This window comes from Nannobrachium achirus (genome assembly GCF_963921795.1).
Source record: "Nannobrachium achirus genome assembly, chromosome: 21".
Lineage (NCBI taxonomy): Eukaryota > Metazoa > Chordata > Actinopteri > Myctophiformes > Myctophidae > Nannobrachium > Nannobrachium achirus.
This window is the reverse complement of record NC_137828.1, coordinates 26,557,549-26,584,455: the sequence shown is the minus strand read 5'-3', so window position 1 is coordinate 26,584,455 and position 26,907 is coordinate 26,557,549. Positions and strand designations below refer to the sequence as shown.

Below are 26,907 nucleotides of genomic sequence, written 5' to 3'. Positions count from 1 at the left end.
AAATAAGTCTGGGTTAATGGGATAAGCATAGGCTACTGCTGCTAATATCATGCTGTACAACAGATCTGTCTGGAGAGTGATTTGTTCACATTCCACAAGACCTCCACACATCACACTCTGGGGCCTGCCGTTTGTATCCATGGCGACCAAATAACCCAGCATCCTTGGCGCTTTGTATTTATCACCTCTCTCCCTCAGCCAATAAGCGAAGCGTCCCGGCAACCATTTCTAGTTTGTCATTGGCGGACGTGTTCCATTTCATCTGCTAGCAAACCTGTATTGTTGTTTTTTTGGTCCTTGTAGTGTAGTATGGATTCCTGGCTGCACTCTCTTATTTGTTTCGTATTGATTTTAGGTCTTGCCGTTGCCATTATAGCCAGAGCATTGGGATCAAAAGCGCCTTAAACTCACAAAACAGCACGCCAGTCAAATGGAGATAATTACCAAGATGATGTTTCGAATGGTTAATATCTCAATGAAAACACATCTGGTACAATGTGTTGGTCTTTTGTTTGTAATTGAACAATCTAGTTCACGAAATGTATAATATTTATTTACAAAGCAAAACAATATTTTCTGCTCAACTGAAACACATGGGCCCTACACTGCAGACACACTGCACATGAGATTAAACCGTTATTCGCTTCAATTACTATACACTCTAAACAAGGGGTCTTCAACAGGGGGTCCGGGACCCCTAGGGGGTCCTCAGAGTTACTACAGGGGGTCCTCCAAATCTTTTTTATATTAACCCCTTGAACCCTAGCATCCATATTCTGAGAACTTTAGCCAAAAATAGCTGATCTACAAGCTCACAACGCCTCGCGCTGCGAGGCGTTGAGAGCTTATTTTCGGCAAAGAGCTTTGGTGTAAAGGGGAAAAATGAAGTTTTTGTCGGTTCAAGTGGTTAAATATCTGAAAACACAAATTGAAATCATTCCAAAATACACTATTGATTGTGCTGTCAAATGATGAAACTATATGGAAACAGGTTGTGGGGGTCCCTGCTTCATCTCTCTCTCTCAACTAAGGGGTCCCTGGCCTGAAAAGGTTGAAGACCCCTGCTCTAAACAATGCACTAATGTCGAAGCCATCTTAGGGGCAATAGCACGCATACAGCAGCAAGGAAGGGATATTACGTTTTGCTCTCCTCCTTTCAATTGTGTTCATTTGAGAAGAGAGAGGCGTGGAGGAATTCACGCCATTTGGCCACAACAATGAAGCAACAAGAGCTTGCTCCCTGGAGGGCTGGGTTCAACTCACTCTGAACCGCCGTCCCGCCGAGCGCCGGAATCGCCCCGTAAGCCTCAGTAATTGTCTTGGAGGCAGGTTGGCTCAGTGTAATCCGCCATGGCAATTCTGCGTGACAACCAAGGAAGATCAAAGAAGGAATGGACACCGACGTCATTTTAGGCTCCATGGCCATCCGCCATGACACTTTGGGTGGCGGAAGTGGCACCGGAGGTTCGGTGAATAACATTAGCGTCTATGAGCTTCGGCTGGGACAGCTCATGAACAAAAAATAATTCTGAACGATAGAGACCTTTATAAAACACTCAGCTCAGGAATATAAAAGAAAACATGTCACACATTGTTTTGTGCTGTGTTGCTTTTCGGTGAGTACACTGTATAACATTATAGAGGCATCTAAAGAGCACAATTTACGTTTCTGAACTAGATAGTATCGCGAGACTCTCCACCATTACCTGTCTGGAATCCAAATCTCGCGATAGCTCCGAGACAGAAACTATAGGCTGTTTAGGTGCCTCAATAACATTATGTACTGTGCACATCGAAAAGCAAGTGATTGTAAAAATACCTGTGATATGTCTTCTTTTATATTCCTGGAGCGATTATACAACAAAGGTCTCTATCGTTCAGAATTATTTTTTGTTCATGAGCTGTCCCAGCCGAAGCTCATAGACGCTAATGTTATTCACCGAACCTCCGGTGCCACTTCCACCACCCAAAGTGTCATGGCGCATGGACCGTGGTGAGCCAACTTCCGGGTGGGTGTCTTCTCCTTCTTTGAGCCTTCTTGGTGACAACCAGGAAGCGGGACGCCGCTGGTGGTGCCTCGTCACCCACTTTGAATAGGTTGTGTTTAAAAGGCCTAATAGGCAAGCGAATGTCAATCGCAATTAGGTGTTTGACAAAGAACCATCAAGATGCCACGAACCATGACATGCCCTCCTGTCTCCTACCTCATTGAACCATGACATGCCCTCCTGTCTCCTACCTCATTGAACCATGACATGCCCTCCTGTCTCCTACCTCATTGAACCATGACATGCCCTCCTGTCTCCTACCTCATTGAACCATGACATGCCCTCTAGTCTCCTACCTCATTGAACCATGACATGCCCTCCTGTCTCCTACCTCATTGAACCATGACATGCCCTCTAGTCTCCTACCTCATTGAACCATGACATGCCCTCCTGTCTCCTACCTCATTGAACCATGACATGCCCTCTAGTCTCCTACCTCATTGAACCATGACATGCCCTCCTGTCTCCTACCTCATTGAACCATGACATGCCCTCTAGTCTCCTACCTCATTGATGAACCATGACATGCCCTCTAGTCTCCTACCTCATTGATGAACCATGACATGCCCTCTAGTATCCTACCTCATTGATGAACCATGACATGCCCTCTAGTCTCCTACCTCATTGAACCATGACATGCCCTCTAGTCTCCTACCTCATTGAACCATGACATGCCCTCCTGTCTCCTACCTCATTGAACCATGACATGCCCTCTAGTCTCCTACCTCATTGAACCATGACATGCCCTCCTGTCTCCTACCTCATTGAACCATGACATGCCCTCTAGTCTCCTACCTCATTGAACCATGACATGCCCTCTAGTCTCCTACCTCATTGATGAACCATGACATGCCCTCTAGTCTCCTACCTCATTGATGAACCATGACATGCCCTCTAGTCTCCTACCTCATTGATGAACCATGACATGCCCTCTAGTCTCCTACCTCATTGATGAACCATGACATGCCCTCTAGTCTCCTACCTCATTGAACCATGACATGCCCTCTAGTCTCCTACCTCATTGATGAACCATGACATGCCCTCTAGTCTCCTACCTCATTGAACCATGACATGCCCTCCTGTCTCCTACCTCATTGAACCATGACATGCCCTCTAGTCTCCTACCTCATTGAACCATGACATGCCCTCCTGTCTCCTACCTCATTGAACCATGACATGCCCTCCTGTCTCCTACCTCATTGAACCATGACATGCCCTCCTGTCTCCTACCTCATTGAACCATGACATGCCCTCTAGTCTCCTACCTCATTGATGAACCATGACATGCCCTCTAGTCTCCTACCTCATTGATGAACCATGACATGCCCTCTAGTCTCCTACCTCATTGATGAACCATGACATGCCCTCTAGTCTCCTACCTCATTGATGAACCATGACATGCCCTCTAGTCTCCTACCTCATTGATGAACCATGACATGCCCTCTAGTCTCCTACCTCATTGATGAACCATGACATGCCCTCTAGTCTCCTACCTCATTGATGGCCAGCTGCTCCCCGCCCCCGCCCCCGGGGTGTCCGAAGCGGGACCCAGACCCGCGGAAGTCCTCGTACAACAGGTCCTCCTCGCTCCCCAGCTCGTCCCCCAGCCCGGCCTTCATGTCCCCCGTCCCGTCAGGCATCACCACCGCTGGGAGGGGAAAAAAGGAGAGGTTTGTATTTGTGTAGCAATGTTTCAACAACGTGGCAATTCAACATGCAGCGCTTCACATGAAACATTAAGCGGTAAGACATTAAAGGACAACTTTGTTTTTTTATAACAAGGGTTCATATTGTAATTAGAGAAAAGAAAAGATGCATGTTAAAATGTTTTAATTTACTCCTTTCTAGCATTTTAGCGATTTTGATTACTTTGATTTCAGTGGTTGGGGGAATGCGTGCAAGTGGCTAAATATGTCTTTTTAGACACAATAAGCCCATTCCCAAGACTCCCAAACTTTCATAGGCAGATGTGACTTATGGGGGCTAGTAGTGTTACTGTAAAGAAATCGCCAGCTTATTATATATTGTAAATTGTATATTTAGCCACTTGCACGCATGTCCCAAACCACTGAAATTAAGGTCATTAAAATCGCTAAAACTATAGAAAGAAGCAAATGAAAACATCTTAACACTCATCTTTTATTTTCTCTAATTAGAATCTAAAATATGAACCCTTGTTGTAAAAAAAAACAAAGTTGTCCTTTAAGAAAGGAAATACATTATAAAAGGACGTTTTTGAATACGATGCAAAAGAAGTTAAAATAAAACCCCCACAAAAAAGGCAATGAAAAAAGACAATGACATCACAGTGCAGAAGAATCTCAGCTGACGGAATTTAAATGTGATAGGAAGACACGCTACCACGCTGCGGGGGGAAACAATCAACAGCATTAAAATGTGATAGGAAAACATGCCACCACGCTGTGGCGGAAACGTTAAAAAACACTAAAATTTGATTGGGAAAACACGGCACCAACGTCAGGAAACAGAAGAAAAAACAACCCTCAGTGAAAGCAAGAAAGTAAGGGAGGAAACCAAAGGGACTGTATTGACCAACGTGCACTCAAAGCTATTGGAAATGCACATGACACCGGGGCGGAAATATGAGAGTCTCAGACAAAGCTCTCAAAAGCGTAACCAACAACACTGGATGACAGCCCATTACAGCAGACTTATAGAAGACTATGGGATTTGTTGAGCATTAAACTCTTTGACAAGAAGTGTTTTGTCAACGTTAAATTGGTGCTGACTGATTTGAACAGTCTAGCCAACGGATAATCCCTGGAGAAAAGATTTTATTTAGAAACTAAACGGCCATGACTCATCATCCACACAATGATGTTTAGCCAACAATGAATCAATTACTCTGGTAAGTTTGGTCATGATCTAATCTAAAAAATAAAGCCATTAACAATTTAGGCATTTTAATAGCAGACACTCTTAATCCAGAGCGATTTACAGTGATCAAGGTGAACACAAGGTGATACATCAAATGCATAGAAATAGTAAATCTAGGATAATAGGTAAACCAAGAACCCATCATCAGTCCAAATACCGGTAGTGTACTGTAATATCCCAACATAAATAATCTGTAGATTGAAACCATACAATAACTAGAGGACAAATGAACCTGGCATCTGTCTACATATTTGTACACATATTGACACCAGTATGGTTCTTTATCAAACACTGGCAGCCTACCAGGGTCAAGCATCTCTTAAGGAGAGAAACAACAGTGTGCCACCCAGTGGCCACTGACCAACACACCATGACATCGCTCCAATTTCCTTTCTCCCAGCATGCTCCAGGGCCCAACAGACAACTGCAATCTGTCACTGTGCACTAGTGGTGTCTCCCCTGGTGACACCACAAAGGTAGTCTTTGTCGGGTGGAAACCTTAAAAACTGTGTGTGTGTGTGTGTGTGTGTGTGTGTGTGTGTGTGTGTGTGTGTGTGTGTGTGTGTGTGTGTGTGTGTGTGAACATGGGACTGACTGACTACCTGGCTAGAATACTAAAAACCGCTGCTTCTTTGGAGGGTTCCTTTTTTTCTTTTTCTCTTTTTCGCTGCTGTCACACCTCAGCCAGTGGCCTCATCATCCAGCAGCCGTTGCCATGGACAACTGTACAGTATCCGTGGTGACAAAATGGCATCACCGCCCTTGGGTGATGCCGGGATAAAGAAGGCAGAGAAGAAACATGTTTAAAGGAGTAGTTCACCCTTTATACATTTATTTGAAGACCAGTCATCAAATCACTGGCGCCAAAAAATAAAATAAAAAGAAAATAACTTTTGTTTTTTCTTCTTTTTTGTGAACTGCTCCTTTAAGAATGCGGGATGCCCGAGGGAGGAAGAGAATGAGTCCTCCACAATCGAGTGTGATTCTTGTACTTTGCTGCTCTCTCTACTCCAATGAACACCAACCAGCATGCTTATCTCTTGATAAGGCCAACAATAATGCCAGCAAATGCATACATTGTACTGATACACTCACAGTGACACAGCCAAATCCAGAGTGTTTGGTGTACAAGATACACTACACCACTACTACACCAAGATACCCAGGGACATGCTGGGCCCCTGATTCAGCCCGGGAAAAATAGTTGGAGAGGCCCTCATAGAGCGCTGCTGCTGCTACTCAAAGATTTGCCATTTCAGATCATGACAAGTGACAAGCCAGTGGGCCAATTATTGTACATGAGTTATATTTCATCGTTGTCGGGTGGAAACCTTGTATGTCCAAAACCGTTTGTTTTGTATTTATCATTTTAAAAATGATTTAAACTATTTAAAACAGCCGATCTACAAGCACAAGTATGCTTGTAGATCTGCTGTTTTCACTACTTTTGTGCAACAGCCTTGTATGATGAAGCAGGGCTTTGCTTTGCGAAAAAATGTATACATTTGAAACTTGGAGATACAAGGTTTCTGTCCGACAGTGACGATTTACTTTGTTGGCCGCCCAGCCCCCAAAATGGAACGAAGGCCGACATTTAATTTTTTTTCTTTTTCCTAATGTCAAATGTAAAAAACAAAGACCATCTACTGTAAATACCTTTATTTTTATTTTTATTTTTATCTTTTGTTTTACGACCGTTTTTCCTATTGATGATATCCTCTGCATAGTACTGTGTTCTATCTGTCTGTCATTCAGTGTTATACCATTTAAAACAAGGTTTTCCTATGTAAATAAGCCGTAAGGCTTTCTTGGATCTCCTTTTAGTTGATTTTGTAACTTCTAATAAAGTCTTTTTTTTAATCTCTGGGTTTTTACTGTGAACTGCATTGTCATGGCCAGCATCAGCTATACTGTCTCTGTCAGGTGGAAACCTCATGTGTGCAAAACTGTTTCGTTTCAGGGTTCAAATCCAACAATAGCAGATCTACAAGCACACAGCGCGGCATCGAGTGCCGCGCTGCGAGCTTGTAGATCTGCTATTTTTGAAAAATTGTGAAAGTTTGTCTTTGAATATTTTGACCCCATTCTAGAAATGTCTTCTAACTCCTTTTAAGGTTTTTGAAAAACGCATGTTTCCTTTCGCCAGCCCAGTTTGTGAAAAAAGTGGCTCGCAAACTTTTTCATGTTAATTAAAGACCCCCAAAATTATTGGCCACGGACCCCCATCTCAAAACATGTTGTTCCAGGGACCCCCCAGAAGCAAATATTTGGGTTTGAGCGCTGTGTGTGAGCTTGTATATCTGCTATTTTTCAATATCTAAAGGATAAAATAATTCCGGGTTAAAATAAAATATAAATATGGAAATAAGAGGTTTCTCCCAGGCAGCATCAGCTATGCAAGTTGCACGTGTTGCCCTCACGGGGGCAGTGTAGGACACATGGAGTCATGGACCAGCCTGTCTGGCTGCATGCATTGCATGGCTGTTGTATTATAGCTGCTGTGTGCTGCTATGCTGAAGCCAGGGCAATGGCAGTGCTCCAGGTATCGAGTGGCCTTTATTTATTGGAGTCTGTAAAAGCGCCGGCGAGCCCTGGCTAGCTCATCCACAGCCTGTGTTTATGAAGGAGGGAGAGAGACAACGGACAGCATTTCATTTTCTCCCAGCAGACTCTTTCCTTGCTTCCTCACGAGCCGTCCGTCCGGAGCCTCGTTAAAAGCAAGAAGAGAGCATCTGAACCAGTGTAGCCATGTCGGCTTAGTACAAGTGACTTTGGGCTTGTTTTTCTGCGAAGTCACTTGTAAATATTGGTACTTGGGCTTGTATCTAAAGTGCAGTTGATTATTGTGGGCTCGCCTGTAAGGCGAGCGCACTTTAGATATTGTCATTATTGTGGGCTTTCTACTCCTACATACCTAAGACAGAAAATGAAAATAAAAACATCAATGTGTTCAGCTTACTGTGGCGACGTGTGTTATTACTTTTTACAGCAATCGGCCAAATGGTGGCGCTGTAGGAAGCCTTCGAAAGTGCGAACTTTGAACAGGTAAAGCTCATGCTCTGTTTGAGGTACAGCCATGAAACCTGTATACACGTATGCGTCTCCTCATGCCGAACAACTTTTACGCTCTGACTTTTGACCTCTGACCTTTAGATCCCCCAAAATTTTGAATTATATGAAAAACAGTAAAAATCGATCTCCTCCTGGGATTTTTGCGTTACGTGCACAAAACCTTTTTCACATGAACTTTGGACCAATACGGTCAAACTGTCTGGTCGGATTTCTTTTAAAGTGAAACATAATTTTTTAATAATTCAATCAATATTGCGGTTTTATGCAAATTATTCTTCTGCCTCTAAATCATACATGCAAAGTTACACGTTCATGGCATTTGGCAAAGATGTAGAGGGTTAGTCAAAGTATCACTGAAACCAATTTTATTCCAATCGGCCAAAGGGGGGGGCGCTATACGAAGCGTTTGAAAATTCAAACTTCAAACGGGCATAAGTCATGACTCGTTTTGTTTGAAGACATGCAACTTGCTTACACGCGTGCTTTGACTCAAGCGGAAGACATCTGTGTCTTTGTTAAGTAAGCTCCGCCCTTAGATTTTCCACCATTTTGAGCAGTTTGTAAAACGCTTAAACCCGCTTTTATTCTGGAATTTTCGCGTCATGTGCACAAAACTTTTTTGACATGAACTTTGGACTAATATCTAAAGATCTGTCAGATCTGATTTTTTTTTATTGAAACATGCTTTTTTAATAATTCAATGAATATTGCAGTTTTATGCAAATTATTCTTCTGCCTCTAAAACATACATGCAAAGTCACATTTTCATGATGAAATACTGTAGAGGGTTAGTCCAAATATCATTAAAACCAATCTTACCCCAATTGGCCAAAGGGGGGCGCTTTATCATTTTGAGCAGTTTGTGAAATGCATAAAACCGTTTTTATTCTGGGATCTTTTTGCAATTTGCAAGAAACATTCTACACACACTCTAAGGACCTTTATCTAACATGCCGATGAAGTGCACACAAAAAAAATATAAAATAATAATAATAAATAAATAAAGTGGCCAAAAACACCTCAAATCATGAACACAGCCAGCGATGTGGTGAAATCTTGCAAGCACATTCCCACTAAGTCTAGGAACAGATGCCACCCTTCTCACATTGAAATGTTATAGCGCCACCAGCGGGTCAACTTTTGCATAACACATTATTGGAACAAAATGCCTCAAATCATGCATGCAGCGTCCAATTGCGTCAGTAACATCAAAGAGAGCACTGGCTGCGATCTTGACATTTTGTACTTTTATAGCCATTGTTTTTTGGCTTGAAGCGAGCCCACAATTGTTTCGAAGGAACAATATTTTTTAGTTTGGACTTGTTTCTCAAATGTTTTCAAGTCAAGGACCCCCAAATTAGTTTGTCCACAGCAAAATGTGGCAACATTGATCTCAGCCTCGCCTAGGAAAACCATAAACGACACAAGATAGTCTCCATTTCTGTGTATAGCGTACATGTGATATCCAGGGCATTTCACATGCTTCCTGACATTAGAGAAGACATGCCAGCGGGGACAAGCAAACACAAACAAAGCAAAAATAAAGAATTTAAATGCACTTGGTGCTGGCTTTTTATAATATAAATCCCACAAGGCTCTTTTGGCGTTTCATCCCCGACGACGCTCTCATCATCCGCTGTTCCACCGCTGCCAGACTGCTGTTTATGCCCCAGAGACGTGTGACAACAAAGGAAATCAATGTCATCAATTGAAGTCTCTCTGTGGATTCAGACAGACACATAGTCTGCATGTCACCGGCAGCAGGTAACATCTGTCTCCACACACTGTCTGTACTGAGAAACACTGTTCCAATGTTCTCACCGGGAACATCAGCGCTTGTCCTTGAAAGGTGCGTGTTTGTGTGTGCGTGTGCGTGCGTGTGTGTGCGCACGTGTGTGTGTGTGTGTGTGTGTGTGTGTGTGTGTGTGTGTGTGTGTGTGTGTGTGTGTGTGTGTGTGTGTGTGTGTGTGTGCGTGCGTGTGTAACTGCATGTTACTTTTAGTTTCTGTGTTCCAGGGACCAGGGGTCAAGGTTCAAGGGGTTCAAAGTCTAGATATAAAAATAGGAAAATAAATAGGAATGAAGATTGCAAATTAGCACTACAAAGAGCCAAATAGTGTAGCAGCCAGGGGCGTCACAAGGGGGGGAAGTGGGACTGAGTTACTAGGGCCCAAGGTGGAGGGGTCTTAATTATTTTATACTTTAGCTATTGAAAAATAGCAGATATACAAGCTCGCAGCGCGGCACCGAGCTTGTAGATCTGCTATTTTTGAAAAGTTGTGAAAATGTGTGCAAATCTTTGAATATGTATTTTTTAAGTGAACATTTGTAACTGATTTTGCTTCTGGGGGGTCCCTGGAACGAAATATTTTGAGATGGGGGTCCGTGGCCAAATACAAATAATTTTGGGGGTCCTTCACATGAAAAGGTTTGAGCACCACTGACATAGAAACATAGGTTTTTCAAAAAACCTTAGAAGGATTTGAAATATTCACTTGCACACACTTTCATGATTTTTCCAAAAATAGCAGATCTACAAGCTCGCAGTGCACCACTCAGTGCCACGCTGTGAGCTTGTATATCTGCTATTTTTCAATAGTTAAAGCACAAAATAATGCATAATAATGCATTCCCAGTCTAAATGGGTTAAACCCCTCCCCCTATGAAGAACATCCAGGGCCCAGAATTTGGTGCGACACCCCTGGTAGCAGCACCTGCACTGTGCACTGGGCTTTTATAAAAGAACACAGAATATTTTTGCTGTATTTGTGTGTGTGTGTGTGTGTGTGTGTGTGTGTGTGTGTGTGTGTGTGTGTGTGTGTGTGTGTGTGTGTGTGTGTGTGTGTGTGTGTGTGTGCGTGCATGTGTGTTTTGGCTTAGCGCAGCCAGCAGGACTAGGTGAATGTGTTTTAGTCGGTGTGTGTGAGCTGAGTTTGCACTGCACATGTAGCATTCAATCACCCTGAGATTCTGAGATGTGGGTTAGCAATGTCACCAGATCAGATGTGTCTGCATAGAGAACATTCAATACTCACACTGGCACACTGAAGCGGGCACGTGCTCGCGAACGTCACGCGCGCGCGCGTGTGTGTGTGTGTGTTTGTAGCAGTAGTAGCATGGCGTAGCGAGCCAAGGAAGTCGAGCGTAAACGCCCTGCATTTTCATTAGTCGCGTGCGTAGCTGGCAGTAAGTAGCCTGGCACGTGGCTACGAGTCCCGCGTGAAAGCAGCGGCCCCACATAGCTAGCTGCCACCCTGACTGACTGACCAAGATGAGAGAAAGGGATATAAATATATTATATATATATATTTATACACACAGTGAAAGAGAGAGAGAGAGAGAGAGAGAGAGAGAGAGAGAGAGAGAGAGAGAGAGAGAGATCCCGAGTACCCTCGGGACAGTAGAGTACGAGGTCACAAAGGCGAAACATCAAACTACAGCACTTTAATAAAAGCGAGACTCCCCTGTGAGCGCATGAGCCTGAGCCTGCCTGGGACTGAGGCTTCTGACAATGAAAGCATGGAGGGGGGAGAGAAAGGCAGAGAGAGAGAGAGAGAGAGAGAGAGAGAGAGAGAGAGAGAGAGAGAGAGAGAGAGAGAGAGAGAGGAAAGGGGGATGAGTTGCAGGACAATCACAGAGATTAATCCGGTTTCATTTTAACCTAGCGAAGGCCCCGAGGCCTTCAATGTGTGTGTGCTGGACGGAAATGAGGAGGAAAGCGTTCCAACTCGTGTAAAAAAAGGGACAGAGCTCCCGTCTCTCGGATCTGCTAGCGTGGAGGAGGGGGGCGTTTGATCTAAGTGACGTATTTCGGTGATATCAACAGCAGAGTAACCTGGTTACCCTGGGAATGTAGGCTATGAATACCATGAACTGAAAACATAAGTGGAACAATGCGTCAAAAACTGCAGCATGTGCGTGTGTGTTTGTGTGTGTGTGTGTGTGCGCGCTTGTGTGCCTGTGAATTCTTCCTTGTACGATGAATAGCGAAAATAGACGATCTGCAAGCTCACAACACATTTCAACGCCCTGGCAATTTGGATACAAAGTACTTGTACTTTACTTTACACCACTGGTATTTCCATATTAAATCAGTGTCCTACTCCTAACTATTCTGAAGAAAACCTGAAGAGTGGCAAGTCAGCTGGCTGTATGCATTGCAGGCATCAATGCAACATGGACCAAGTCTATTCATTCATTACATGAACAAAATGCATAAAAAAGGTTTTCCATAATGTATTTGCCACAGCCCCGTGTGCGGATACTGTATATTGATGACACCTGGTAAAGAAACGGGGAAGACAGGCTGAAATTGGTTTTAAAAAATGTGGAATCCCCTCTATTGGATTATGTATTTTGGTAATACGTGCTAGTTGCTACCATGATGTCTGTTTGACTGCTGCAGTGACTAAATGGACATTTCTCTCACAACACTCCTATTAGCTTCCTAAATAGGAAGCCGATATTAATGTTTGAAATTGGTTTTACCGTTGGTTTTTAAAGATCAACAAGGCCTGGCACAAATGAACCCATACAAATCAAATCACCTGAACTCTCAAGCCTTTATGTTATTTGCAGTTAAACCATTTTGGTAGTAATTATGAACCCTACTTTAATATAGAATCACATTTCCACAAAGGTAGAGAGAATATGGAAGAATATATTTATTAACAACAAAAACAAGAGCTCTCTGAGACAACACACACGCAAGTGTTGCTCTGGACTGTCAGGCCATTGAGCCTTATTTATATAGTACAGCAGGGGTCTTCAACAGGGGGTCTGGGACCCCTAGAGGGTCCTCAGTGTTACTACAGGGGGTCCTCCAAATCTTATATGATGGAAGCATTTTTCTCATTTTTTAACCAATTGAACCCTAGTGTCCATATTCTGAGAACTTTAGCCAAAAATAGCAGATCTACAAGCTGTGAGCTTGTAGATCGGCTATTTTCGTCAAAGATGTTTGGTGTAGAGGGGAAAAAGGGGAGAACAGAGTGAAATGTCAAGTTATGTATTGACGATTCAAGTGGTTAAATACTAATAAATCTGAAAACACAAATTGACATGAATCCAAAATACACTGATGATTGTGCTGTCAAACAATGAAACTATATGGAATCTATGAAAAGGTTGTGGGGGTCCCTGCTTCATCTCTCTCTCAACTAAGGGGTCCTTGGCCTGAAAACGTTGAAGACCCCTGTAGTACAGTGTAACCAAAATAGCAGGTGTGCTTATAGTGAAAAGATTCCTACATGGCTCTACTTAGAAACAGTTATCCTGACAGGCTACAAACAGAACATGGCTTGCCTACTATTGAGTTGTAAATAGATACATCTGCAGAGTGGGCAAAATCCTTCAAATTGAAATCTCATAGGAGTTATAACCATCATCATGGTTAGAACAGTGTAGTATTGTCATAAAGCACATACAGTATATAGTGACAGTCGTATAAGATATTTCAATCCTGTATCAGATTAATTTAGTTAATTGACTTGGCTCTCTTTAACGTTATTTTAGCTCGATAAACTCTTTCTAACGAGTTAATTATCCTCATTATCTCCATGGCAGACAGGGCAGTGGGTGGGGCCTGTCATTCATAGATCTCTTCTCCGTGTTTACTCCCCTGCTTCCTCTTTCCCCCCTCCTCCAACTCCTCCTCCTCCTCATTGACGGCAAAGTAAGTTGCTCCTTTTCTCGTTTCTATAAAAAAGCGTACAGCACATCCCTAAATAGAGATTACACTAACAAATGTTAACTCAGTTTGATTTAGGTTGTCCTTAATGAGTATGAGCGCAGATCCACATCTGTTCCAAGTGTTAAAAAAAGAAGAAAAAAAAAAGACTTGGCAGTTCTTCCCTTTGTTGGAGAGAGAGGCAAGACAATGTTTCCTCTGAATGAATCTAAGACAATCCCACAAGAACTGAGTACTCAGAACAGATGCCATAAACCCATTTTTGGCATCCAGAAAAGCAATTACACTGAAGCCTGTACCAGAACATTTTGGATATCTAGACTGTAATTCGGATCAGGGATTTCCTGATGGCCAGCATAGGGATTCTAGGGTTCAAGTGGTTCATGTAACAACAACAAAAAATCCTATAGATTTTGGCGGCCGCCCTGTAATAACTCTGAGGACCCATTTGTGTGTCACGGATCGATTTTCATGGGTCACGAGTCACGACTCAAGTAAAATGTTCATTTTCTTTTCCTACATTTAAATAAATATATGCATTTCAAAATATTTTTTTTAAAATATAAATCTTTAGAAAACACAGATACATTTTAAAACAAACAAACAAACAAATCTACAAATCTGGGTCTAGAGCTGAACAGTTTGGGAACCACTGCCCTAGAGGGTCCCGGACCCCCTGTTGAAGACACCCTGGGTTAAAGAATGGGTGCAGTGGGTTATGGAGCCAGTAGGTGTGTGAGGCGTTGGTCTGGGGCCAGGGCATGGCATGGCAGTGCCCACAGCCTGTCATCCGTTACAGATAGAAGCTGACTTAATGGAGTCGGGCACCGTGCCAAGCGCTCCTTCAAGGTGACAGTGGGTTCCCCTGCCGGGCTCTGCCTCATCTGCCACTTCCACAGCACTCAGCAGGCAGGGCTACTGTTGCACACGCGCACACACAGTGTGCAGGTGGCGGCGCGTGCTGTGCATGCAGCGTTTTAGATAGAACCAGTGGTGGACAGAGTACTCAAATGTTTTGCTTAAGTAAAAGTATCAATGCTGCCATGTAGAAATGTAACTCTGTTACAACTCAGTAAAAGTCCGGAAAATGTACTTCAAAATGTACTTGAGTGCAAGTATAAAAGTGTTGGCATCGAAATGCACTTAAAAGTACCAAAAGTAAAATTACTCATTGTGCAGAATGTCCCATTTCAAGTTTTCAAATGTACAAACAGATTTTGAAAATAGCAGATTTACAAGATCACAATGTGTCGCGAATCGCGATGCGACGTATTGTGAGCTTGTTGATCATTTCAAATGGACAAAATGTATAGGCCTATATGGCTGATGTATTTTGTAATAATAATAAAAATCTACAAAATAACTAGTAATTAAAATGGTCAAATAAATGTAGCGGAGTAAAAGTAAAATTGTTGAATCCAAGGTGTAGTGGAGTATAAGTAAAAGACACACACACATACACACACACACACACACACACACACGCACGCACGCACGCACGCACGCACGCACGCACGCACGCACGCACGCACGCACGCACGCACAGACGCGTTCAAAGACCCAGAGAAAATGAATCCCCTGGCCGCTCTTTAGAGAGTGGAAGAGCACTCTAGTCTTTGATATACCTGTGGATTTTCATTGAACTAATGGAGGAGGAGGAGGCGGCTTTTCCGAAGCCTGCAGGTTAGGAATTCAAGACTTCACAGGCCCTTAAACCCACCTGTATCTGTGTGTGTGTGTGTGTGTGTGTGTGTGTGTGTGTGTGTGTGTGTGTGTGTGTGTGTGTGTGTGTGTGTGTGAGCGAGCGAGTAGCAACAGGCAACAGTAAATGTAAGCTACCTGCATTTGATTGTGTGAAATCACATTTCTATAGAGCACAGTAGACAAACAACCCACATGTAATGAATGGGCATAGAGAGAGTTGCAACTAGCAACGGAGAAGGAAAGGTCGACCTGCAATGCAGGAAAACGTGATTATGTGTGAAATTGTGGTTACAGCAAGATGCAGCCACCTACACAGTTGTGCAGAGATCCTGAGAGAAAACAGCTGGTACTTAAAGGAGTAGTTCACCCCTAAAATGACTTTCTTTCAATTGATTACTCACCTCATGGAGACTTGAGTTGAATAAAATTGTTTTGTTGCATTCCTAAGACAAAAAAAATGTATTACAATAAATGTACCCCCATTGATTCCGGATGGGGACCCAAATACATTTGGGTCCCCATCCGGAATCTATGGGGGGAAATTCACTATAATCAATAGAAAAAATGTCATTATGGGGGTGAACTACTCCTTTAATAGCAGCTTTTTGTGCACACGCACACGTGCACATGCTTGTATACACAACTACCATACAGTCCCATGCATATGCATGCACACATCCTTCGTGGTGACCGAGCTTTGCTTCTCAACTTCGCAGACAACTTATAGCTGATTTATATTAACAGTAACACGTATTTGCACGCCTGTGTCACACACCAGAAATAGCCGATCTACAAGGTCACAACACGTCAACACAACACAATAATATGTCAAGCTCTGCGATGCCCTGTGAGCTTGTAGAGCAGCTATTTTTGGTACACGACACAGCGTACAACCAATATCAGGCTTAAGCTGTAATAAGTGCCTGCCATTTTGCTTTTTTTTTCCAGCATCTGTGCAGGTATACACAAAGTAGTGGAGGCTGCAGGCTGAGGAAGGCGAAGGACCACCGGGACCCTCGTCACGGGCTCACACCTGTCCACAATCACGCAGAACAGCAGCCGCTTCTAATGCACTGGTCGCTAAGCACTGGGTCGGGACCCATGTGTGGGTCGTGGACAAATTGATATGGGTCCCTTAATTTAAATAGTTTCTTACATTTTGTTTTTGTATTATTAGTGGCCAAGGCACGAAGTGCCCGAAGGCCACTCATTGATATTGGACTTCATCATAACTATTATTATTATTATTCCGCCACTTTTTCTCTAGCGGCTAGACCGTGCAGTCGCTTTTTACGAAACTCGGCAGTATGGCAGAGGACTATGCCAAACGGCTAAAACGCGAAGCTCGCAACAATCGGCCAAAGGGTGGCGCTGTAGGAAGCCTTTGAAAAATGCCAACTTTGAACTGGTGTAGCTCATGCCCTGTTTCAGGTACAGCAATGAAACCTGTATACACTTATGCGTCTCCTCATGCCGAACAACTTTTACACTCTGACTTTTGACCTCTGACCTTTACTTCTCCCACAATTTTGAATTATATGAAAAACAGTAAAAATGTATCTCCTCCTGGGATTTTCGCGTAATGTGCGCGAAACTTTTTTTACATGAACTTTGGACCAATACGGTCTGAAAACTTAGGCGGATTTTCTTTAAAGCGAAACATTATTTTTTAATAATTCACTCAATGTTGCAGTTTTATGCAAATTATTCTTCTGCCTCTAAATCATACATGCAAAGTCACACGTTCATGGCATTTGGCAAATATGTAGAGGGTTAGTCCAAATATCACTGAAAGCAATCTTACTCCAATTGGCCAAAGGGGGGCGCTATACGAAGCGTTTGAAAACTCAAACTTTAAAGGGGCATAAGTCATGCCTCGTTTCGTTTGAAGACATGCAACTTGCTTACACGCGTGCCTTGACTCAAGCGGAAGACATCTGTGTCTTTGTTAAGTAAGCTCCGCCCTTAGATTTTCCGCCAATTTGAGCAGTTTGTAAAACACTTAAACCCGCTTTTATTCCGGAACTTTTGCGTCACGTGCACAGAACTTTTTTTACATGAACTTTGGACCAATATCTAAAGATCTGTCAGATCGGATTTTTTAAACATTGAAACATGCTTTTTTAATAATTTAATCAACATTGCAAGTTGTATGCAAATTATTCTTCTGCCTCTAAAACATACATGCAAAGTAAAATTTTCATGATGAACTACTGTAGAGGGTTAGTCCAAACATCGCTGAAACCAATCTTACCCCAATTGGCCAAAGGGGGGCACTATATCATTTTGAAAGAAGGCGTCAAGTACATTACATGAAACTTTTTCTTTTTTCTTTTCTTTTTTTTAAATGACAGGTCCATTATGTGTGGCTGCTGTAGTGTAGTGGTCAGTGCCTGTGCCTGGTAGACGGATGGTTGTCAGTTCAAATCCCACCTCGGGTTGAGTTGATGTTAACATCCTGGATGCCCATGGCATGTGCATATGTCAAACTCTTTAATGTTGACACGTCTGATCTAACTCCAGATCACGTTCATGTTTAAAATGAGCCCCACAACTACTGTAGATTTACATGAAACTTTTTCTTTTTTCTTTTCTTTTTTTTTTTAAATGACAGGTCCAAAATGTGTGACTGCCGTAGTGTAGTGGTCAGTGCCTGTGCCTGGTATACAGATGGTTGGCAGTTCAAACCCCACTTCGGGTTGAGTTGATGTTAACATCCTGGATGCCCATGGCATGTGCATATGTCAAACTCTTTAATGTTGACACGTCTGATCTAACTCCAGATCACGTTCATGTTTAAAATGAGCCCTTCTCTACCGGCTGTTTTTTTCGGTTTTGAGTAAAAGAAAATATGATCACTCGAAAATGTCAGAAATACTCAGATTACATTTACTCAGATTGATTTCACCCCAAGCCTCCAAAATATAAAAAATAAATCAATAAAATCAAGGCACTCAGCCTACATAGAACTTTTTTTTTAAACAAACATGGTTAACAGATCCTGTGGCTGCCTAGTGTAGTCGTCAGGGCATATGCCTTTCATGCAGAAGGTCGTTGGATCGAATCCCGCTTGGGGTTTAAATTAGCATAATACCATGACATTTGGTAGACTTTACAGTTTGGTTCCTTGAACAATGTCTGATATGGAGCCTTCCTATAAATGTCCCCCAACCCCCCTTGATGCGTATTTTAATATCCGCCATTACTAAATAATGTATTTTGCATCATAAATCCTGAAACAAGCATTATAATACAAACTGTCATGTCTACACCTATGTTGTGATTTCCAAGGATTGCAATGATATCATGTACCTATAGGCCTATTATAGTCACCACTAGGCCAAAAAAAACAAACAAAAAACACCTGACCTGCCGGAGACCTGTTCGGAAGAACACTGCTTCCAGTTTTTCTTTGATTTGTTCTTTGCTTTCCCTTGATGCTTTTTTGCTTTCCTTTTTTTTCTGCCTTGGCCACTTTATCGCTGCTTGCAGCTATATTTATTATTATTATTTCAAAACATTTTCAAAAATATTCCCAAAGTTTTTCAAGAATTAAAAAACAAATGCAATTATTTTTGTCCGTAATTTCATAAAGAAATCAAAGAAAAATCAGAGAAATGTCATGAATAAGAAAACAAATGTTTAAGAAGTAGTGAAAATAGCCAATCTACAAGCTTGTAGATCTGCTGTTTTCACTATAGTTCGGGTCCCGGGCGAATGTCTAATTTCTCTTTTGGGTCTCGAGCTAAAAAACACTTTGTTTGGGAACCACCGGTCTAAAGGAAGCATGGAACCACCGGTCTAAAGGAAGCATGGAACCACCGGTCTAAAGGAAGCATGGAACCACCGGTCTAAAGGAAGCATGGAACCACCGGTCTAAAGGAAGCATGGAACCACCGGTCTAAAGGAAGCATGGAACCACCGGTCTAAAGGAAGCATGGAACCACCGGTCTAAAGGAAGCATGGAACCAGCGGTCTAAAGGAAGCATGGCATCAGTCTGATTCTGTTTGGGAACCAGCGGTCTAAAGGAAGCATGGCATCAGTCTGATTCTGTTTGGGAACCACCGGTCTAAAGGAAGCATGGCATCACTCTGATTCTGCAGACGTTTAACCTGCTGTGTGCATACTAGTCTGCAGACTGCCACGGTGCAGACACCAAGGCATTCGCACTCAAAGGCACTCATCGCATCCCAGAGAGGCTAGAGCCCCTAGGGTCTGTCTGAGGGGCGACCGAGTATTTCCCGGTGAACCTAAGCGCAACGGTGGGGGCTTGGGAGTGTGGGGAACACGCACCACTGACTATTATGATGTAGAGATATAGCTTAGCCTTTGTGTATTGAGAATGAGAGGCACTCTTGCCGATTTAGTAAGAGACTCGTCGCCAATTGCAAGATATTTAAAAGTTATTTGGGGCCATGATGGTATCCTTTTCTTCCCACAACTAGACTAAGGATTTATATTGTCTATGCTATTGTTTACAACCACAATTATTCACGTGTGGCAAGATCGCGGTTCACTAGTTTTTAGTAGGCTATAATAGTGTAGGCTTGGAAGCCTTTTCAGAAGTTAATTTAATGTTTTCCATTTAATGATTTCCTTTATCGCCATCTTCCGCTAATGCACGCAACTGTTTTCGCCAGGTTTTAAGGTCTTAATTTAGTTGTTTCTCATAAGCTCGCAACCCTCCTTGCCCATCAGCCCCCACCTTTGCGCTTAGGTTCACCGGGAAATACTCGGTCGCGTCTGAGGGACGTAGACCCCATCCCAGAGAGTCTAGAGCCCCTAGGGTCTGTCTGAGGGACGTAGACCCCATCCCAGAGGTGTCACCAGGACGGCAGGGGGGACAGCAATGTCATTAATTGAAAATGGCCGGGGGGAGGAGGCGGGTCAAGTTTGCGGTAAGGCCCTGCCAATCAATAGAAAAGAAGCCTCTGTCTAATTCTCTCCTCTCTTCCACATTTCCAATCCCCCCCCCCCCCCCCCCCCCCTAAAACCTCTGCCTGCCAGGCCTAGTATCAATCTAATCGTGCTTGGGTAAAAACCATCCACCTGGGCCTAAATCTATTTGAGCAAATACCACAACATTAATATTGTGACAAAAATATTGCATTGTGACGATGATTTAAAATATAATAATAATAATCAAAATGTTTCTAGAAAATAGTCTATAGCAGTGATATTCAACTGGCGGCCCGCGGGCCAAATATGGCCCCAGCGGAGCTTTCTTGTGGCCCCTGGAGAACATTCCATATTCCAATGTAAAAATAAATGTAACAAATTATTATTGGATGGTTGGTTGTACAGGATGACCATTTTGAATGTTCAGCCATTTCTTTTTTTCACCATGGAGCTAGGCAGCTCGGCAACACCAACAGATGAGTTCTGAGTGCAGTTCATCCATTCACTTCAAGCACATCTTGTGCTCTTATCAGTCGGGTACTCAAAACAAAAGCAAAGACCTTGCATTCATACGACCATGTAAACACTTCACCTTGCCAGCCTGCCTCAAGTATTCTTCCTGCAAAGACCTGCCAATGCCAAATAGCCATCCAGAACATACTGAAATACTGTATCTACTTCCTCTTTTCTTAATATCAAAATCTAAGCCTGTGTGTGCTCTCTAAAGGACTGGCAGAGAAAACATGAAAATGCATGAATGCTGTATCAAGCAAAGCCTAATAAGCGAACAATTAACGGTGAAACGGTTAACCATGAAAATTTTAATTTATTTTTGTTGTCACAGTCTTGTGGCCCATGACTTCAATTGATTTTACAATTGTGGCCCCCTGCCTAATAGCTGAATACCCCTGGTCTATAGTATAATATAGTAATAATCTACAAGCTCATAATGTGTCACATCACGCCACGATGTGAGTTTGAAGATCGGCTATTTCTACAACAAACCAGGAGAAGACACTTATGCCATATCACGTCATATCCAAATCCATAATCCAAAGTGCAAGACGATATCTAGTCTCATACCCATGTCATAATATCGATATATTGCCCATACCCTACCACCACACCTACAGTAATGTACATTTCATATACCCTAAGCCTGAGAACATATCGTCACTGTCGGACAGAAACCTTGTATCTCCAAGTTTCAAAGTCTTTTCGTAAAGTAAAGCCCTGCTTCATCATACAAGACTGTCGCACAAAGCCAGCGAAAATAGCAGATCTACAAGCACACAACACCTCGCGGTGCGAGGCGCTGTGTACTTGCAGATCGGCTATTTTCACTAGTTTAAATCCTTTTTAAAATGATAAATACAAAACGAGCGGTTTTGGACACACAAGGTTTCCACCCGACACCGACGATATTTATGTCATTTATCAGCTAATTCTGCCCTGTTGTTTTTCAACGCTCCGACTGCCCCTCTCCTCCGGTGGAGAGCGGTTTGTGCTACGCTGCCAGCGACAGATGGTTCTGCAGAGCAGCCAACACACACACACACACACACACACACACACACACACACACACACACACACACACACACACACACACACACACACACACACACACACACACACACACACACACACACATCCCCTGTGATAATGTAACTCTGACGGTGTAAAAGAGCCAAATGCGCACTGGGGATTTAGCTGAGATGATGAGGTGTGCCGTCCGTAATAAAACCGCTATGATGCACGGTAAAAACCTTTTGAAACTGACACATGAGTGCACACACAGACACGCACGGGCACGTGACACAAGCACACAGCCACCACACACACACACACACACACACACACACACACACACACACACACACACACACACACACACACACACACACACACTAGCCTCGTAAATCAGTCTCTTCCTGCCTTCATTCGAATGCGAGGAATCCTCTGCAGATTCGAACAGAAGATGGGAGGAGTCGGTTTACTAGGCTACACACACACAGCCACACTCGCACACACACAAACACACACACACACACACACACACACACACACACACACACACACACACACACACACACACACACACACACACACACACATGCTTTCACACAGACAGGTTTTTGAAAAATGCATGTTTCTATGTTAGTGATTCTCAAACATTTTCATGTCAAGGACCCCTAGAATTATACGTATTTGACCGCCGACGCCCATCTCGAAATATTATGTATCAGGGACCACCAAGAAGCAAATATTTTAGTTACAAATGTTCGCTTTAAAAAAGATATATTCAAAGATTTGCAAAAAAACTTTCACGATTTTTCAAAGCTTGTGGGCGAGACATACCTACTGGTATACAATTTTAGTAACGTGTTGGTTTAGCTGTGGTACTCCAATTGCCTCTGTGTGCTTGAACCGGGTATTATTGTTTTAATTTCTTGTTGTTGTATTTGTTTTTATTTTTTCATGTACTGTGTTTGGATTTGTATGTTTTGTGTTTTAAAAATTTGAAAAAGTTAATAAAAATACTAATCATAAAAAAAATTAGCAGATCTACAAGCTTGCTAAGCTGTACTGTATATCTGCATTTTTTTTCTCTGACAAATGCATGCACATACTGTAGACACGCACAGGCACATGACGCAAGCACACACACGCACACACGCATGCATTCACACAGACACGCACATCCAGGCACATACCGGTACTGGTACATCAAGCACGCACACAGCAGTGCCAGGTGGCGCTACAATATACCACCTTGGCTTCCCATTTCCTTCTGGACATTTCCTCAGAGCAAACCCTCAAGTCCTCAATACTGTGCTGCTAGAAAGTGTAGCAAGGTGGACTTGATGGTAAAGGTGTCTGTTAACAGTGGACCCGTGCCTCTACAGCAGGGGTTTTCAAAGTGGGTCAAAGACGGGGCACCCTGGGGTGCCGTGACAGGAGTCCAGGGGTGCGGCGAGATCATTTGATAATATTTGGAATTTATTTGGACACTTGAAAAAATATGTATTATCATTTTAAACTTGAAGTACAAAGTTATTTTCAGTCAGTTCTAACCAAAATGGCTATCATCTCAACGTTTTCCTTGCAACAAAATCTCTAAAATATCGTCACTGTCGGGCAGAAACCTCGTATCTCCAAGTTTCAAATGCGAAAGCAAAGCCCTGCTTCATCATACAAGACTGTCGCACAAAACTAAAACAGCCGATCTACAAGCACACAACGCCTCGCATCGGGCGTTGTGTGCTTGTAGATCGGCTTTTTTCACTAGTTTAGTACATTTTATAGATGATAAATACAAAACGAACTGTTTTGGACATACAAGGTTTCCACCTGACAACGACGATATGCTATAAATATAAGGTGCTGGGAGTGTAAATTATAATGTAGGGGTGCCTCGGATTAAAAAACATATTGATGGGGTGCCCTGAGACAAAAAGGTTTGGGAACCCCTGCTCTACAGTACATTTCATACACCTCTCCTCTGTCATTTTTACGGCCGGTAAATGGGGACATGTTTTATCCCTGCTTCAGTTCAGACAGAATGACATTTCCTTTTGATATGTTTGGTAATTTAACAATTTAATTTAAAAAATAGTTATGTTAAAGGTGTATTCAGTGATAATGAAAGTGGCCGGGGGTCATCTTGTCCCTTACTGCCCTTACAGCGTGGAAATGTTTAGTTTTTCATAGATTTTTTTACACCATTATAATGTTCTCGTTTTGATCATTAGACCCAATCACTGAATACCGGTAGGCCTACGTCTCCAGCTTCAGGATATGTATGATACTGATTTACTACGAGACTGTGGCATTTTATGAGTTCAGTAGTTTACAATCAAGGCATTTAGCAGAATTCAGAGTGACTGTGGTTCTGAAAACCTTTATTCTGACCATCATAACTAAACATCATAACATAACTACGGCCATACTCTACCCTGATTGGTCGAGGACTGGCTGGCCACCTCTGAAAACCAAATCTAGCTATGCTCGCAACACAGGCCATGATGGAAGTCCTTATATGGTCAGCACTCATTCTAGTGAGGAGAATGAATGGAAAATGTACCAATTATATTTGTATTTGAATGAAATACAATCACTGAATATACATTTAAACACCCTGGCATCCCCCAACTTTTTTTTTTTGTGTAAATTCTAGAATACCTAGCTAAAACAGAAGATAATCTGTTTTCGCTGTTTGTTGTAAAATCCCCCCCTCCCCCCCTCCCTAAACCGATCACCTGCATGTGTCCAATTCAGACTGGTGTTGTGAGACCTTAGACAACCCTGAAACTGCAGGACACACTGGACCCCGCTCACAATAACACCACAGTGGAAGGAAACCAGACACTGCAGTCAGGGGCGTCACACCAAATTCTGGGCTGTGAGCTTGTAGATCTGCTATTTTTTGAAAAATCGTGAAAATGTGTGCAAGAAACCTATGTCAAGGACCCCCAAGATGATATGTATTTGGCCACGGACCCCGATCTCAAAATATTTAGTTCCAGGGACCCCCAGAAACAACATTTTAGTTAGAAATGTTCGCTTAAAAAAATACATCTATTCAAAGATTTTCACACATTTTCACAACTTTTCAAAAATAGCAGATCTACAAGCTCGCAGCGCGGCACTCGGTGCCGCGCTGCGAGCTTATATATCTGCTATTTTTCAATAGATAAAGTTACTAGGGCCCCTCCACCTTGGGCCCCAGTAACTCAGTCCCACTTTCCTACCCATTGTGACGCCCCTGACTGCAGTATCCTTCCTACAAGTCCCGGTGCTGAGAAACAAACAAAACCTACCGCCAGGCCATGGCTGCTAAACACAGCTCTGGGACACCCCTCGGAATCGCAAACGCAATCCGTGGAATCCATTGCAGGTGTGGTAGGGGATGCTGATTTAATGATTATGCTTGGATTGCACAATGTCCACACACAGATCGTAAAACATCCCCCCATCTCTGGCGACGGTATAGAGCGCTCCGTGTGTGGCCCGAGTTCGACACACACACGCGCGCACACACACACACACACACGCACGCACACACACACACGCACACACACACACACACACGCACACACACACACACACACACACACACACTAGGGATGGGACGATACACGATATTATCATGATAAAAAACATCGTCCTCCGTCATGCACTGGGATCAATTCACCTTTTATTTGCCAAGCTGCATATCCTGTACCACTTAAACCCTCTAATATTGGTAATATACGTATACGTATATAATATACGTACTTGATACAGTCTTGTTTTCACTCTCACTATCAAATGTCTTTGCCAAAAAAATAGCAGATCTACCAGTAAGACTCCCTAATTGGGAGATAAGCGACCGTCACGTCGCATACACAAACTTTAGAAGGCAATGGTAGCCAATCAGGAGGGAATATGGGAAATGGGACAGATCCATGTTGATGATATGACTTTAGAGATACTGTGTACTGCTTTGTGTGATTTTAGGGTTGACGTGATGTGACGTGACGGACAGACTGACTGACAGACGGACAGACTACTGACAGCCGGTGGAGGTTTTGATAGTAACTGCGATGTGACGGTCGCAACAAGCTCACAACCACATTTTTGGCAAATGTTCCACCTCAGGGTAATAGATATTGATTATTGCGATAATATTGTAAATCGCAAATTTATTTTGTCACAATAATCGTGATATGACATTTTCATATGGTCCCATCCCTAACAGACACACACGCACGCACGCACACACATGCACGCACAGATACGCACACACACACACACACACGTGCACACGTGCGGTCCTGTTCACCGTGGTGATGGACGACCTTCCACTGATCTTCTAGTGACTGTGACGCCAGCCAGAGCCGGGGGTGGCAAAGGTCAAATACATACTGATTAGAGAGGGTGATGGGGGACGATCACTGTGAGAGAGTGGAGAGCAGAACGGTCACACGCACACACGCACGCAGGCACGCACGCACGCACGCACGCACGCACGCACGCACGCACGCACGCACGCACGCACGCACGCACGCACGCACGCACGCACGCACGCACGCACGCACGCACACACACACACACACACACACACACACACACACACACACACACACACACACACACACACACACACACACATACACATCGTACAGGGAACAAGCAAAGTGCTGCTCCTGTCTGCCATATGGCACAGATTAGAGGTACCGAGATTATGAGCCCCGATTGGTGTCAGATCACAAGATGCACCGCAATCTTTCATGGGCAGATGTGACTTATGGGGCTGTAGTAGTGTTACTGTAAATACTAATAAAGAAATCGCCGGCTTATTGTGTCTAAAAAAAACATATTCAGCCACTTGTACGCATGCCCCCACCCACTGAAATCAAAATCGCTAAAACGATAGAACGAAGTAAATAAAAACATTTTAACACCCATCTTTTCTTTTATCTAATTACAATCTAAAATATGAACCCTTGTTGTAAAAAAAAAACGAAGTTGTCCGTTAATGTTCCTTCCGGTCTTTGGAGTCCTCGTCACCACAGTAAAATCCTTAATGCTAGTGTGAACGATGGACCCAAA

At 43.1% G+C, this 26,907-nt stretch overlaps 1 protein-coding gene across 1 annotated transcript in view; it reads right to left on the bottom strand.

Moving 5' to 3' along the window:
• The window catches only part of arhgef4 (Rho guanine nucleotide exchange factor (GEF) 4), a gene marked incomplete at both ends in the record, with an annotated part of 106,868 nt that overhangs the window by 37,127 nt on the left and 42,834 nt on the right, over nt 1-26,907 (bottom strand). Inside the window, one exon of the mRNA XM_080751704.1 lies at nt 3,542-3,696. Coding sequence (XP_080607830.1) covers nt 3,542-3,696 — 155 coding nt within the window. The remainder of the gene's footprint in view (nt 1-3,541; nt 3,697-26,907) is intronic.